This window comes from Hyperolius riggenbachi, chromosome 7 (genome assembly GCF_040937935.1).
Source record: "Hyperolius riggenbachi isolate aHypRig1 chromosome 7, aHypRig1.pri, whole genome shotgun sequence".
Taxonomy (NCBI): domain Eukaryota; kingdom Metazoa; phylum Chordata; class Amphibia; order Anura; family Hyperoliidae; genus Hyperolius; species Hyperolius riggenbachi.
This window is the reverse complement of record NC_090652.1, coordinates 94,851,404-94,868,544: the sequence shown is the minus strand read 5'-3', so window position 1 is coordinate 94,868,544 and position 17,141 is coordinate 94,851,404. Positions and strand designations below refer to the sequence as shown.

Sequence of the window (17,141 nt, the reverse complement as noted above, 5' to 3'; positions counted from 1 at the left end):
CTAGGTAATGCCAATGATGTTGATCCAGGGATTTTATCTGATTGCCATCTGGAGTCGGGAAGGAATTTTTACCTTGTAAGGGTTTTTTCGCCTTCCTCTGGATCAACAGGGATATGTGAGGGAGCAGGCTGGAGTTGTACTTTGTACTGGTTGAACTCGATGGACGTATGTCTTTTTTCAACCAAAGTAACTATGTAACTATGTAACACAGACGGTACAGCACAACCGGATTTCCAAATAACATGAACCGGTCGTCCATATTTACATCTAACTCATCAGAGTGCCTCAGTAGTCAGCACATGCCTGAATCATCATCCCATGTAAGGGAAACAAAGGGAAACTTACTATTAATATCCCAGCAATGGCAGATAGCACTAGAGAGCTGTCATACACAGCCCCTGTTATATAGGAGGTCGTCCTCTGGTCATAACCCGAGTATTTGTCCTGGATGAATTTGCTGGTTAAGAAAAACAGTTTTTTTAAAGTGTTAAAAAGGATAAATTGAGTTATATAAAGTGCATCCGGAAAGTATTCTCATCACATCACTTTTTCCACATTTTGTTATGTTATAGCCTTATACCAAAATGGATTAAATTACTTTTTTTCCTCTCAGAATTCTACACACAACGCCCCAAAAGTTGAAAAAAAGTTTACTTGAGATTTTTGCAAATTTGTTAAAAATGAAGAAATTGAGAAAGCACGTGTACATAAGTATTCACAGCCTTTGCCATGAAGCTCAAAGCTGAGTTCGGGTGCATTCTGTTTCCCATGATTTTCCTTGAGATGTTTCTGCAGCTTAATTGGAGTCCAACTGTGGTAAATTCAGTTGGAGATTATTTGGAAAGGCACACATCTGTCTATATAATGTCCCACAGTTTACAGTTCATGTCAGAGCACAAACTAAGCATGAAGCCAAGGGAATTGTCTGTAGACCTCCGAGATAGGATTGTCTCAAGGCACAAATCTGGAGAAGGTTACAGAAAAATTTCTGCTGCTTTGAAGGCCTCAGTGAAGTGGCCTCCATCATCGGTAAGTGGAAGAAGTTCAAAACTACGACTTTTCCTAGAAATGGCCAGCCATCTAAACTGAGCGATGGGGGAGAAGAACCCTAGTCAGGGAGGTGACTCTGTCAGAGCTCCAGAGGTCCTCTGGGGAGAGAGGAGAATGTTCCAGAAGTATAACCATCTCTGCAACAATCCACCAGTTAGGCCTGTATGGTACAGTGGCCAGATGGAAAAGGCACATGGCAGCCATTTTGGAGTGAGTGCTGTAATTACAGCGCAGTAGATTTGGGTGCATCCGGCGCCACCATAGACCGTAATAGGAATTACGGCTATAGCGGCGCATGGTGAGTAACTTTGGTGCCGTCAGAGGTTACTTTTAAATCCCTGTAATTCGGCCTCCAGCAATAGCTGGAAGCCGAACTGCATAATTCCTACTATCTACGTGGACCTAGAGGGGGAATAGTAATTAACGCCACTTCGACTTGTGCAGCAGCAGGATAAGCCATACTGGCTGTATCCTGCGCCCAAGTCTCCCGGCGGCGATTTCATATGTATGCCTGCTGGAGTTTGCCAAAAGGCACTATCAGACCATGAGAAACAAAACTTTCTGGTCTGAGTCAAATATTGAACTGTTTGGTGTGAATATCAGGTGTCACGTTTGGAGGAAACCAGGCACCGCTCGTCACCAGGCCAAATATGTACATGTGATTTCTCAGTTTTTTATTTTTAATACATTTGCCAAAATCTCAAACTTTTTGCACATTGTCGTGGATGACCCAGAAGCCTGTATAGCTTGCAACCATGCATCATATGTGAGGTAATGTAGTCTATGTACAAAAGAAAGTGGTTTACCTGGCATCAGCCACGAATGGGAAGACTGCACTGTAGAAGAACGTGATGGTGAGAACCAGCAGCCAGTACCGCAGAGGTAAGAGGCGCATGTCCTGCACCAGCTGTAGCGATACATAAAACAATAACATTCTCATCAGTACAGTCTATTAGTACACAACCATGTGAGCCCTAATGTGGCAATATATGTGAGCCTTAACACAGCCTTAACCCCCCCCCCTCGAGTAAAATGTTTTCCCTTGCCTATGTGCAGTCTTTAAATCTCACCTCTCCGCCTGTGCAACTCCTGGCCTTCTCAGCTGTCACTTCTGTGTCCGCCATCACCCCAATTGCCTGTACCACGTGGCACCAGCCGCATGTGTGATGTCACATAGGCGCCAGCCTGGTGCCACGTGCTACAGGCACTCGCTGTAAGGTGGACATTGCTGTGATGGTAGAAGAGGCAAGGAATCGTGAAGGCGGACAGGTGAGATTTTAGGGGGCATGGGCATCTGGGGTTGGGGGGTGCTGAAATCTAATGCAGATCAGCCTGCGGTGTATGGGAAGGCAACAGATCCCTCTATGATCAGATTCAAATAGAGAGAAATCTGTTTGATGGTTGATCTGCCGATACATTGCTTGCTGTATGGGAGGTGCAAAGCATCCTGGGAAAACTGCACAAATGACTGAACAGAGAGTGTTGTTTCCTCACTTTCTTGTAAGCTTCCTGGAGGGTTCCATCGAGGCCCAGCTGTTTCATGCCCACAGTATCAAGTACACCGACAATGGCAGCAATACAGAAGCCCAGTACACACAGGATGGTTCCTACACACAAAGCACAAAGTATTAGAGGAATACATTATTATTTAGTATTTACCGTATATAGCGCCAACATCTTCCACAACGCTTTAGAGAGTATATATATTCACGTCACCAACTGTCCCTCAGAGGGGCTCACAATCTAATCCCTATCACAGTCATGTCTATGTATGTATTATAAATGATACATACACTACAATTTAGTCCAATTAACCACTTGCCGACCAGGGGTGATTTGCCTGATCTGTGCTGCGTGGGCTCTCCAGCCCGCAGCACAGATCAGTATTATGCCAGGGCGATCAGACTTCCCCCCCCCCCTTTTTCCCCACTAGGGGGATGTCCTGCCGGGGGGGGGGGTCTGATCGCCGCCGGCCATCTGCGTTTTGCGGGGGGGGCTCCTCAAAGCCCCCCTCCGCAGCCATTTCCGCCCTCTGCCTCCTTACCTCCCTCCCTCCCGCACTCTCTCCGTAATGCGCAGGACGGAGTTCCGTCCTGCGCATGGAAGGATAGGCTTCCGCCTATCAGATGCCGGCGATACCCGGCCAATCAGAGGCCGGGGATCGCCGATCTGCCCTACGGCGCTGCTGCGCAGCAGTGACGTATGATGTAAACAGCGGGGATTTCTTCCCCGCGTGTTTACATTTTGCCGGCGAGCCGCGATCGGCGGCTCTCCGGCTGTTCACGGAGACACCCTCCGTGAACTGACATGGAAAGGCCGCTCGATCGAGCGACCGTTTCCATGGTAACACGCAGACGACCAGTTTACGCCAATCGGCGTTAGCTGGTCGTCAAGTTAAGGCCAATTTAGGAGTTTCCAACTTATCTTTATGTTTTTGGGTGTAGGGGGAAACCAGAGTTCCTGGCTGAAACCCACACAGACACAGCGAGAACATACAAACTCTGTGCAGATAGTGCCCTGGCTAGGATTCGGACCTGGAACCCAGCGCTGCAAGGCAAGAGTGCTATCCACTATGCCACCGTGCTGCTCCAAAAATCTGCCATGTTGTCAAATGCAGAATCATGGTCACATATAAATCTTATAAAGAATAAACTTGTTACAGTTTAGTTAATTCTATAGCGATGGCATCTTATGCAGTGATGCACAGAACACACAGCCAGATCACTGACTGCCCCTAAGAGGAGAGGACCTCACAAGCTAATCCTTCCCATAGTCCTAGGCTAAAGTACATTATAGTTTAAGGCTAAGTATTAAGGGGGAAACTTGTTAGTATAGAATTTCATTATTCTGTTTAATGCTTACTGCTTCCGATTGCTTGCAAATATGAAGAGGAAAAAGCACTTGCACAAAATGCAGCAGGGGTGGATACTGCCACACTGGGCTTACCTGCAACGTGCTCCAATGATAGTCCACAATTTCAATCAGAAGAAAGGAAGGAGATGGGCACAGCTGCTAAAATACCCTTTATTGTGGCTGGGTTGACACAAAAGATTACAGCAGTGGGGGGGAAGGACAAGTCTGACAGCTGTTTCGTAGGGACTAGCCCTGCTCCATCAGAGACTCTGATGAAGCAGGGCTATTTCCTGCGAAACAGCTGTCAGACTTGTTTCCCCCCCACTGCTGTAAGCTTTTTTTTGTGTCAACCCAGCCACAATAAAGGGTATTTTAGCAGCTGTGCCCATCTCCTGCTTCCCATTGCTGTTTTCCATAGGTAGTTTGTTCCTTCTCACGGCAAGGTAGCCTCTCAGCTGGTAATATTCCCGCATAGGCTAATGCTAGGTGTTGCATGCTGTAGCATTACTGAATGGGAGTTTGGACAAGGGGAAATAGAAAGCTAAGACAAAGTCCTAGATGAGGGGTAGATACATACCTGGCAGATCGCGGAAGCTGCGCACACTTCTACAAATGGTGGCAGGGGTGGTAAGAATTGCAGGGCAATACTGAGCTAATCAGTACTAGTCCTACAACAGATACCGGTACTCACCTAATGAGAGGGAAGGCTCTGGGTCCTATAGAGCCTTCACAGTGCCCACGTTCCAGCACTAGATCCCTCGTTCGTAGTCTACAACCAATCGGTTGGGGACTGCTCTCTTCTGCCGCTCAGGGACTCTTTGGCAATCTTCAGGAGCCCGAGTGCTTCCGAAGATTGACGAAGAATCCCTCAGCAGCGGAAGTGACGGAAGAGAGTAGTCTCCAACCGAGACAGCTAACGGGGTATTCAGTGCTGGAACGTTGGCACTGCGGAAAACAAGAAGGCTCTATAGGACCCAGAGCCTTCTCTCTTCTTAGGTGAGTATCTGTTTTTATTTGTTTTGGGGTTTTTTTCGCTTCAGACTTGCTTTAAATACTCAAAGGAGATTACATACACGAGTGGGAAGAGGTGGACACGGTGAGGTGATGGCTCCATGCAGGGACAGAATTTCCAACTTTGCATCTCTCTACTTAGCGCACAGGTCATGTGACTGACTTCTCCGAAGGGAATTTCTATTGAATACTAACATTAAATGAAAAGGGTCTGTGTAACTGCATAATCCTCAATTCACCTTTACCAACAATGAAAAATCAGGCTACTCACCTCCCCAGAGGGTCCACTGGATGCCAAAGTGTTCTTCAAACCTCTGGGTGAAAAAGAAGTTGAAGACACTGCCCAGACGGGAGAAGGACAGAGTGAGCCCGTAGGCCAGAGCCAGCTCTTTGTCTTTGAACCAGATGGACGTGATCCGGTTTTGTACAACTGACAAGACACAGGAGAAAGGGGAGATCATAGGTGGTCCTCAATTTTAATCTCTTATCATGAACCAGTAGAAAAGAAAAGTCGGTGGTTTGTGGCACAGTTTGTAGAGACACCAAGCTTATTATCAAGAATTTTTTTTTCTGCTTTCTAGTGAGCATACACCAAAAGTAGCCATACATCAGGCGATGATGGGCAGATTCGACCAAGAGACAAACCTCTCTATGATCGAATCTGATTGGAGAGAGATTTGTCAGCTGCCCATACACCGCAGGCAGATTCCCGGTTGATTTCAGCATGAAATCTCTCGGGAATCGTCTGCGTCCGCCGCTGTTCCTACAGTGTATAAACACTCTTTCATTAGCCTTATGCACACCGCTGGCATGGTCCGTTATTCGTCCCGATATCGCTCGTCGTTACCACTGCACACCCAATATATCACGACAGCCCGACATCTTGCAGCATGACTGCACACACTTTGTGGCACCGATTTACATCAGATGGTCAATCGGCCGCAAAGTCACTAGATGTATGGCTACCTTAAAGTGAGTCTGAAGTGGATTAAAAAAAAAAAACAACAACAGATACTTACCTAAGGAGAGGGAAGGCTCTGGGTCCTATAGAGGCTTCCCGTTTTCCTCTCGGTGTCCTCATTCCCCCGCAGGCTCCCCCGTTAGTAGTCTAAGACCGATCGTTTGTAGACTGCTCTCTTCCAGGTTGTGATGGCTTCAGGAGTGTTCAGAAGCACGCGCCGCTCCGTACTGCGCATGCGCGAGCACACTCGTGCGTGCACAGTACAGAGCCACTGGTCTTCAGAATCCTGAGTACCGTACTTCTGAAGATTTAAACATTAAATTATATCAAAGCACTATAGCTGAAGGATTCACCACAGTGCACTCCAACCTAGGTTTGGCAAACCTTTTCATATACTGTATATATATCACAATGTTTAGCGCACATCCATAAAAGAAGTCCCCCTTTAAAGTTAATTATTATTCAAACTCTCATCACTTCTTTTCCTTATCACCAATATATCTAATCATATACGATGATGTCCTTCACCATAAGCACCCTTCTGTGATAAGACTATCTCTGACCACTGCTAGACTGGTCAGACATGCACATATCCAGGAAGCCTTGGAACCTCAGGATCCTGGTGCCATCATTGATGGAGGTATCATGCTGCACAGTGATTCCATACAGTGTAAGAGTACCTTAGCATTACATATCTTGCATCACAGTTACCTGTAGCGGTGTAATGTACAAGGGAAAGAAGCAATATGGCCTTGTCCAAAAAATCAGATGTCCACTTTCATTTTCTCACCTCTAAGAAGAAGGGGCAACACCAATATAAGAAATAATTTTTTATAATCAGACACAAAAATGATAACTTGTTTCTCAGAGTGGTCCACTTTCTCATCAAATAAAGCAGTTTCTGGGTAGCCAAGGTGCAGAGCTTGGAGCCGTTTCGCGAGTGCTCCAACTCTAGTACTCTATTACTAGGCGCTCCAAGCTCTGCAGCTTGGTTACCCAGACACCGCTTTATTTGATCTGAGGAAGCGGACTATGCTCCGTAAAAAGCATTATCGTTTTTGTATCTGATTATTAAAATTACTTTCTTATATTGCCGTTGGCTCTTAGAGGTTAAAAAATGAGTGGACATCTGATTTCTTGGACAAGGCCATATTGCTTCTTTCCCTTGTACATAACACCTCTACAGAATTGGCTCCCTGTTTCTCAGAGGTAACTGTGATGCAAGATATGGAACTCTAAGGTACTCTTACACTGTATGAAATCGCTGTGCAACGTGATACCTCCATCAATGGTGGCACCAGGATCCAGAGGCTCCAAGGCTTCCCGGATATGTGCATGTCTGACCAGTCTAGCAGTAGTCAAAGATATTTGGTGAGTCTTTTCACAGAGGGGTGCTTATGGTGGAGGACATCATCGAACATGATGGGATATATTGGCGATAAGGAAAAGAAGTGATGAAAGTTTGAATAATGAATTTTAAAAGGGACTTCTTTTATGGATGTGTGCTAAACATTGTGATACAGACTTCTAAAGATTGCCTCAGTCTCCCGCGGCAGGGGATTAAAATGGAGGAGCCTGCGGGGGTACGAGGACATCGGTAGGAGAACGGGAAGGTTCTATAGGAATCTGTTTTTTGTTTTTTTTTAAATCTGCTTCAGACTCACTTCAAAGGTACCCATTAATAGTACAATATAATCCTCAGATGTGATCATCCGATCGGAAGGTAATTATCAATTGTTCCCATAAATGGGTCGAATAAGACACTCTTTTGATATTATCGTAGATAAAATTCTGTATTCCAATCAAACACAACCATTTCACTTTGATTTTCTCCACATACCATGTGGTTTTCTGTACAATTTGATGTAAAAATATGATTTTTTTAATGAACCTCCCTATTAGGGGGTCTTAAATGAATTTGCAATTGGGAGTGCAAGGGGGGGGGGGGGGGTGGAGACTCATTACTTACATCATTACATTCCTACGGGGTCTTTCTCCATTAGTCCCCCTGTTCATTTGGGATGGGCCATGTTGTCCTCGGACTTGCCGCAGCAACCACAGTTTGTATGTTTCATGGCAGTGTTGTGCATGCGTATGCAGCAATGCATGCTGGGAGGTGTAGTCTGTGACTGTGAGTACAGTCTGTATGTTTGTGGTGGTGCTCGGTTGCCTTTAAGAAACAAAAACCGAATGACAACACTCATAACAACTTACTTCTCAGTGAACCGTTCCCAGCGCCTAATAACAGGCGACCAGTCAGCATCAGCGGGAGCAGGTAGTGGGTACCTTTAAAGTGTGAGCCCAATGCAAATATGGAGGAGCCCAGAACCGCCAGGAAGGAGAACAGGAACAGACCAACTGCCAATATAGATCATATGCACAAAAATTATAACAAACGTAGAACAGTCCCTCTGATGACTGCTTACAGCTAACTCTTGTTACAGTTCATCTATATCTAAACACATTCAATAGAATGACTACGCAATATATGCAATATGATTATGTGAGGTACAAACTATTTGCTTGATAGAGAATAACAATTCTCCATGCATGGTACGTGTATCCAATGCGATGCTTATGGTGACAGACAAATAACATTTATATTGCGCTGTTCCCCTGGCGAACTCAGAGCACTTGAGCTGCAGCCGCTAGGGCGGGTTCTGTAGGCACTAGAGGTGCTGGCTTACTAAACAGGAAGAACCGAGATTTAAACCCTCGTCTCCTGTGTCGGAGGCAGAGCCCTTAACCAGTACACGATCCAGTCAATTTCTGCAGTCAATTAATTATGAGTTTGTACGTTTTGAGATGTAAAATATAAATCATAAATTAAGAAATATGACAGATTTTTTTTTAGAACTTTCAAAAAGCATATCATACACAATTGCCGAATACTCCTAAGAAATACGTGTAAAGGGGCATTTGAGGTGAGGTGGTACCAATAACAGGCGGTACTAGGCAAACTCAGGATTTCATTAATGGGTGCCTGCTCTAATAATGAAGAGACTACTGCTCTAGAAGATGTTCCTTCACATTTCTTCTATTCTAAACATCTTCAGTCAAAATATTTCACCTGAAGTAGCTGTTTGTAAAAGCAATAAAAGATTTTCTAGAGCAACCCCAGTTTCTCAACCAGGGTTCCGCGGCCGTGAGAAACCTTCAGGCAGGGAACAAACTTGACTTTCAGTTTTCCGCGCGCGTTTTTCTGCATACTTTTTCTGCACACCAAGTGTGTTTCCATGCAGGAAAACGCGCGCGTTTTTTTCCCAGCAGCTGATGTAATTGATACAAAAAACTGACAAAATGTGCAGAATCAGGATGCAGAATGTCAGTTTTTTTTCTGCGTGCGAACAACACAGTTAGTGTGCACTAGCACATTGATTAACATGAGTTCTCAGTTTTTATGTGCAGAAAACGCGCACGAAAGCAGTCAAGTGTGTTCCCTGCCTCAGGGGTTCTGCAGAACTTTGCCACTTCTGCGTGACAAAAAAAAGTCCCGCTTCCTCCTTTTTTATTTGGTGAAAGTACAGTAGTCCCGCTGTTGTTGATGCGTCTGGTGGATAAATCCCAACTGCAGCGTATCACCAAGTCCTCCATGGCGCGTTTCATCTGACCAGCGGCAGCAGCAGGAAAACAGCACCGTTGACATGTGGGGACAGCAGGAGCTGGCAACGGCCATCTATATTACATCAGGGCATGACTTTTTAGAACATTTGTGGAACTGGCTGCAGCGCTAAGTGCTGTGCTGCTTTTGCTCAGGGGCTTCCATCTGAAAATGGCGCCTGTGAATAATGGCGCACAGTGTTGCCGCTAATCCGTTTGCCGCTTATCGTTATTTAACGTTAAAGCCTTATTGTTATTTAGCGTTAAAGCCTTATTGTTATTTAGCGTTAACACACAGAACCCTCTCTGTACCAATCCCTAACCCATTAACCCCCCTGGTGGTGCCTAACCCTAAGACCCCCCCTGGTGGTGCCTAACCCTAAGACCCCCCTGGTGGTGCCTAACCCTAAGACCCCCTGGTGGTGCCTAACCCTAACCACCCCCCTGGTGGTGCCTAACCCTAAGACCCCCCCTGGTGGTGCCTAACCCTAAGACCCCCCCCCCCCCCCTGGTGGTGCCTAACCCTAAGACCCCCCTGGTGGTGCCTAACCCTAAGACCCCCCCAGTGCCTAACCTTGACAGTGTTACATTAAATCCATTCACCATTTTGCAGTTAAATAACGTCTGCAGTTTGGCTTATGTAGGGCGCTATTGATAAATAACGTTAGTGTGTGCCACTATTGATAAATAACGTTAGTGTGTGCCACTATTGATAAATAACGTTAGTGTGTGCCGTTTTTCTTCTTTTTTCCCTGTGCGCCATTATTATGCAGTACTAACGATAAATAGCGATAAGCGTATCTTTTTAATGCGGCGCCATTTTTATGCATAGGCGCTGTGCGCCATTATTCACTGATCCCCGGCATAGCAACTGTGCATTGCCGGACGCTGCTCTTCCTGTGTAGCTGCACTTTCTCGGCTGCCCCGATGGCTCCCCAACTCCTGCATCCAAGGTGTCCACGGCACCCACCTTCTCTTCATAGATCCATCTCCATCCCTCTAATGCCCAGAGCCAGGAGTGCATTTGTACAGATGCAAGGTATTTTTTTCCTGTGTGCACTACTAATGCAGTCCCTGCAGAAAGATCACCTAAGCCAGCCTGGCCACATTCTGCTGACTTCTATGCACAATGGCAAAGTACTGTATATTTAGGCTGTCAGATAATCGGTTCTTAATTATTATGCCTCTAAACTTTGTCCCTGACACTGGTGTGGAAGTGCCCTCCTTCATCCCTGACACTTGTCTCTCATTTTGATTTGCTGGAAGAGATTAGTGTTGGGATCACTTCCTCATTTGTTATTGTGAGTGACTGCTGCTCTGCTATGGGGGGTGTGTGTTAATGATGATGGTCGGTGGGTGAAGGCTGGGTTGGCGACAATGGGCCTTGGGTGCTAGAAAGTACAAATCCTGCCTTGGATTTGAGAAATTTCATGTGTGTGGGGGTAATTGCTGCTTTTCATATGTGGGTGGTGATTGCGGCATTCATTATATGTGGGGATGATTGCTACATTTTTAATACTGTTAACCAAGGGGTGTGTAATCTTAATTATAATCGTAGGTAGAAGGGAAAAGTTCTAAAAGTGGCACAATTTTATTCTGCATTTTTTTTGTAGGGGTTCCCCGAGATCCATAAAATTTTGTAGGGGTTCCTCAACTCTAAAAATGTTGAGAAAGGCTGTTCTAGAGAATCTAGACAAAAAAAGTGTCCAGTTGAATTAACCTTATTACAATTTCTGTTGTAACTTGAGCTAAGGGATACACTATGAACTGAGAAGAGCGAAAAAGCCTGGTACACATGCTAGATCACCTTAAAAAGGCGGCAAAATTTGGATGGGGAATGGCAGTTTAGGTGCCAAAACCTGACCTTTAGGCGCCAAAACTGGATGGGGGATGGCAGTTTAGGCGCCAAAACCTGACCTTTAGGCACAAAAACCTGACCTTGCCCCAGGCGCAACTTGGTCTAGATCCGTCCCTGCTTGAAGACTGGACTTGGACACCTGTGATCTAGCATGTGTACAAGGCTTTTTTTTACAATATTATTTTTTTTACAATATTCATTTATTATTTAGTCAGTGTTTGCCCATTGAAAAATTCTTCCTCACCCCGATCTACATTCTGAAGTTGATAACAGGTGGCGACACCTTTCGTACTGGCAGGTCCATCACTGTGAGTAGAACTCTCAGTAAATGAACATTCCACAGTGTGCATGCAACGGAGTTCACAGACAGCAAACCGTCAGGACCATGGTCATGACATCACACTGTGGGAGGGGTTTCACCACAATATCAGCCATACAAACCCCCCTGATGATCTATTTGAGCAAAGGTGAAGATTTCTCATGATAAAGGAGGTATCAACTACTGATTGGGATGGAGTTCAATCCTGGGTTAAAGTTCCTCTTTAAACTCAAATCACAATTTCCTCTCCCGAAGAGCAAGAGGATGGAAATGACGATGGTAAACTGGAAACTCTTTTTACGTACCTATTGCATGGACTCTTTCGTCATGCTATAATATTTGATATCTCTACAGTAAGCAGACACTTTATGAGGAATTCCACTCTTGCTAAGAATTCACTTAAAACCAGTACTGCACAAATATTTGGCAGGTAGTCATTACTAGAACTTTCATCTCCTTTTCAATCTGCAACTGGCTATCACTCGTTTTCAGTGCAGACATTCCAGATTAGCTTCTCCTTCCTTCATGAGTAATTAGTGGACCAGAAACAATTGTTGCTGGTTTTCCACACCTGCACAAACTGAGTGATTGGCAGGATGGTTTGATGCTCCCAGTTCTGAAGTCGTATACCCAGATAATATGTGACATCAATTCTAACAGTATTTAAAGCTGAATCAGTAGAATTGCTGGACAAGCTTTCCTCCTGGCAGAAGAACTCAATTTACACGCCTAGCAAAGTTTTTTGTTTTTTTTTCTACTACTTAAAGTGGATCCGAGATGAACTTTTACTCATTGCATAATTGTGTTCCTTTCCTATAGTTTATAGGGCATTCCTCATTCCCCAAGCCAAATACTTTTTTGTTTTTGTTTTAATACCCTAATTCCCTATAAAGTAACTAAATAAGCCCCACCCACAGTTTTTAGAGAGCCTTGGCAGTAGCAAGGGCTCATGGGAGCTCAGTCTGGGCAGGAGGAGGGGGAGGTATTACTAGCCTGAGATTTCAGAGGCAGAGGGGAGGAGGAGGGGGGATTCGTTTTTTTTCAGTCTGAGTGCTGATGGTGCAAATAAGCCTGCCTCTGTGTAATGTTTACAAACAACATGGCTGCTGTCATTGTATCACAGGAAGAAATAATCATACTATATTAAAGCAGTATGCAGACAGATTTGCTGTTTAAACCATCTAAACTGTACATAAGATGTATAGACAAGTTACTTGTTATAGTTAGTTTTTCATCTCAGATCCGCTTTAAGGAGCACGGTCTTAAACTCCCCTAGTGACCAGCATTAAGGGCTCACTGCAGGGCAGCACAGCTCAGCACTCAAGTGATTCCCCCGCCCCCTTTTCTGCCCACCAACAGAGATTTCTGTTGGTGGGCTGTGATTGCTCCCAGGATGTTTATTTATTTTTTTTCTAAATATTTATTTAATTATTTTTAATAAATCTGCATTTAACAAAAGTTTTGTTACTCTCCCTCCCTCCCCTGCCAGCCAATCAGTGCGATCGGCTGTCATAGGCTTCAGCTGTCATAGGCTTCAGCCTATCGCAACGGATCGCTTCCTTGCCGCACAGGAGGACAGCCGTGTCACACGGCTGTCCCCAGTACAGTGCTGCCATAGATCGTAGCTCTGTACAGAGCAAATAGACTGCGGTTTTGCAGTCTAACAGTCTCCTAGCGGCAATTGCCACTGGGAGACTGATGACGGAGAGCTCCGTCATTGAAGCGGAGATGCACGTGCATCGACGACACGCGTGATCTGCAAAACCCCGCCCAAGGACTTCACGCCAATTGGCGTGGAGTGTCCTGGGGCTGCCGCCGCATTCACGGCATGGAGCTGTCGCCAGAGGGTTAAGGGAAGGGTAGCCTAATGTTTCTGCTTTGTTGAAAGGGAACCTGAAGTGAGAGGAATATGGAGGTTGCCATATTTATTTAAAAACAATACCAGCTGCCTGCCTGTCCTTCTGATCCTCTGCCTCTAAAGGCTAAACTATATAGGCGCCAACATTCCATACAGTCTACAGAGCAGGTTTACTCTGTTATTGACCTGAGGAAGCGGGCGATTACCCGCAAAACATGTTGCCAAGACTGATCTTTATCAATAAAAATCTTTTCCATTAAATTGGTGTGCATCTTCAGAAGAGGGAAGATACCTCTATCTATTTTTAATTTACCAATCACCTATTTTTAATTTAAAATCACCAGATCAGGGACACTTTGGCGCAGTTGGTGAGCTTAAACGCGTTAAAGCGTAACCAAGAGCCCCTGTCACTGGTTTCCTGTTGTGTGCTGCAGTACCCTCTGAATTTATATATTTCTTATGGAGATTGGAGGTCTCCAGTGCTGCGTGCATGCTTTGCATAGTATTGCATAAAATTTGGTTTGTGCTGCTCATCCCTTGGCTTATATTACGTTCCCCTGTGAGCGTGCATAACCACGCCCACCTCTAGCACAGTTAAGCCTATAAATGAGCGGTGCTCATAGTTCAGATAGTAGCTAGTAGAAGGTGAGGTGTTTTTAATTTCATTCTCCCATTTAGCTGACCCCTGGGCTTTTGGCATGGTTCCCACTAGAACGCTGATAAAAACTATCATTTTTGCCTGGTTAGAGTAGGACTCACCAGATCGGGGACACTTTGGCGCAGTTGGTGAGCTTAAACGCGTTAAAGCGTAACCAAGAGCCCCTGTCACTGTTTTCCTGTTGTGTGCTGCAGTACCCTCTGTATTTATTTAATTTATAGTTCTATAGAACACAACATACAGGATATTTCTTACTGGGCACCTCCCTAAAATCCATTCATTAGTCTCTCTGGAGTTGATAGTTTTTCCTATTTGTACTCACCTACAATTTGGAAACCCCTAAGGAGAGCAATTGACCAGAATCCGGAGGATTTGCAATACCGAGTTGGGACGGTTATTTTCCCAAAGGCGCATATGGTGGTTTCAAGTGCTGCAACCTGAGTATCCAGTACTCTCAATTTCTGTGTATTTTGATCACCTAACGATACTACACCATTTGGCTCCTGGTTTTCCCTTTACAGCATCAGTACCAGGAATCCAACTTGAGGAATCTGGATAACCTACATAACGCATATATGTATATTACAAGGAGGTACTCGTATAGCGTCACAGAGGATGATATGTAAAATAAAATCAAAATCTCATAGATCCAATGATCGAGAGAGAAATGTGCAGAGAGACAAAACATAATTTCTCATGTCCACAAGTCCCTCATATGCCAACTCATATGATAGGACATATTGTTGGCCACTGTCACAAATAAGCCTGGCACTGGGTTGTCATAAACATGCACGCCCAGCTAGTCAGAGCAAGCATGTTTATGTCACAGTCTCTGCCACTGTTTCATGTCTATAGCAGGCCTCGGTGTTAGGCCTAGTCCACACTAGGTCCGGAAACGTATCCGTGGCTGCGTTTTTCAAACCGGATGAAAAACGGAGTCCCGGATACTAATGTTGAAAATAGCAGCCAGCCTCACCCAAGTAAAAAACGGATCCGTCTGCGTTTGCGGGGACCCGTTTTCAAAACCTGAACGGAAGGTCCGGATCTGCTGCATTTTCACGGACCACGGATACACGGATGGGTAGCGCAAAGCAATGGGAAAACGCATCTCCATCTCCAAAGGCAAAATAGCACCAAAAACGGATGACAAAACGGAAAGCCTGAACTTCCTTCTCCTCCCCTCAACGTCATCTCTGACAGCTTCCTGTTTACGAGCTGGGAGAGACACGAGTGCAGCCATCATGCCCAGGAGCTTCATCAATGTGGAGGACTTCATTATGGCCGTCCAAGAGCGGCCAGAGCTGTACGATAAGAAGAATGACCTCTATAGTGACCTACAGCATGCCAGGAGGGTATGGGAGGAGATCACAAAACAATTTGTTCCTGAGTATGACAAGTTTCCATCCAGGAAGCAGGCCAAGGAACGTAAGTGTGCCCCCTCATATCTGTGTGGTTTGAAATACATGTTTTTAAGTAATCTAAATGCCACTCTCTGCCCCCCCCCCCTCCAGTGTCTCCTAAACTGCCACTCTTTAGCCCCCCACCGTCCCCTCCCCCCCCTCAATCTACCCCCCCTCAGTGTCTCAAAAATGCTCTGCCCCCCTGAAGTGTCTCCTAAACTGCCACTCTCTGCCCCCCACCGTCCCCTCCCCCCCCTCAATCTACCCCCCCCTCAGTGTCTCAAAAATGCTCTGCCCCCCTGAAGTGTCTCCTAAACTGCCACTCTCTGCCCCCCACCGTCCCCTCCCCCCCCCTCAATCTACCCCCCCCTCAGTGTCTCAAAAATGCTCTGCCCCCCTGAAGTGTCTCCTAAACTGCCACTCTCTGCCCCCCACCGTCCCCTCCCCCCCCCCTCAATCTACCCCCCCTCAGTGTCTCAAAAATGCTCTGCCCCCCTGAAGTGTCTCCTAAACTGCCACTCTCTGCCCCCCACCGTCCCCCCCCCCCCTCAATCTACCCCCCCCTCAGTGTCTCAAAAATGCTCTGCCCCCCTGAAGTGTCTCCTAAACTGCCACTCTCTGCCCCCCACCGTCCCCTCCCCCCCCCCTCAATCTACCCCCCCCTCAGTGTCTCAAAAATGCTCTGCCCCCCTGAAGTGTCTCCTAAACTGCCACTCTCTGCCCCCCCCCCTCAATCTAGCCCCCTCAGTGTCTCAAAAATGCTCTGCCCCCCTGAAGTGTCTCCTAAACTGGCTTCCCCAGTGCCACACATGTTGCATTTATAAGAACACTCATCTGTAAAAAGTTTGGAAAAAGTTTATTAAACAAAGAAAGAAACAATTAAAAATTTACATATAAAATGTGTAACTAAAAACAGCGTAATCAACCCCCCCCCCCCATCACCCACCCACTAAAAAAAACAAAAACAAGTACAGCAACAACAATGTCCACTCAAAGAGGCACAATAATGTCTTGGTATGGGAAGTACCCCTCCGGCGACAAGAAGTACTGTGCCAACCGATCCCGATTCCTCTGGGCCTGAACCCTACCCCTTGTCGCATACCGGCGAATTTGGGGCAAGTAGTCCATGTCGGCATGCTGGAGATTGTACCCTTGCTCCTGTCGAACAAAGTTGTGGAGGATGCAAGCTGCTTTAACTACAGCTGTGGCGTTGGCAGGGCTCAGCTGTAGTGGCGAGTGGAACATCCTCCACTTGTTCGACATGATGCCAAATGTACACTCCACCATCCTACGAGCCCTTGTCAACCGGTAATTGAACACGCGTTGCTGGCGGCCGAGGCCTCTTATCCCATACGGCCGCATGACATGGTGTGACAAGGCAAAGGCCTCGTCGCCAACAAACACGTAGGGGTAGCTGGGCGATGTTCTTCCAGGCCATGGCTTGTCCCCGGGGACGTCCAGCCGGTCCTCATTCAGTAGTCCATGTAACCTGGAGCGCCGGAATATCCCCGAGTCACTTGAACCGCCGTAGGAGCCAACGTCGACGTATACAAACTTGTAGTCTGCGTCGGCT

The 17,141-nt window shown here is 46.1% G+C and overlaps 1 protein-coding gene across 1 annotated transcript in view; it reads right to left on the bottom strand.

The window, feature by feature from the left end:
- LOC137525597 (lysosomal dipeptide transporter MFSD1-like) overlaps positions 1–17,141 on the bottom strand; it is a 107,408-nt gene that overhangs the window by 35,661 nt on the left and 54,606 nt on the right. The window contains exons 5-9 of the mRNA XM_068246745.1: positions 8,090–8,233; positions 5,186–5,344; positions 2,545–2,657; positions 1,857–1,957; positions 346–457 (exon numbers count right to left, since the gene is read on the bottom strand). Of these exons, the coding sequence (XP_068102846.1) occupies positions 346–457; positions 1,857–1,957; positions 2,545–2,657; positions 5,186–5,344; positions 8,090–8,233 (629 nt within the window). The remainder of the gene's footprint in view (positions 1–345; positions 458–1,856; positions 1,958–2,544; positions 2,658–5,185; positions 5,345–8,089; positions 8,234–17,141) is intronic.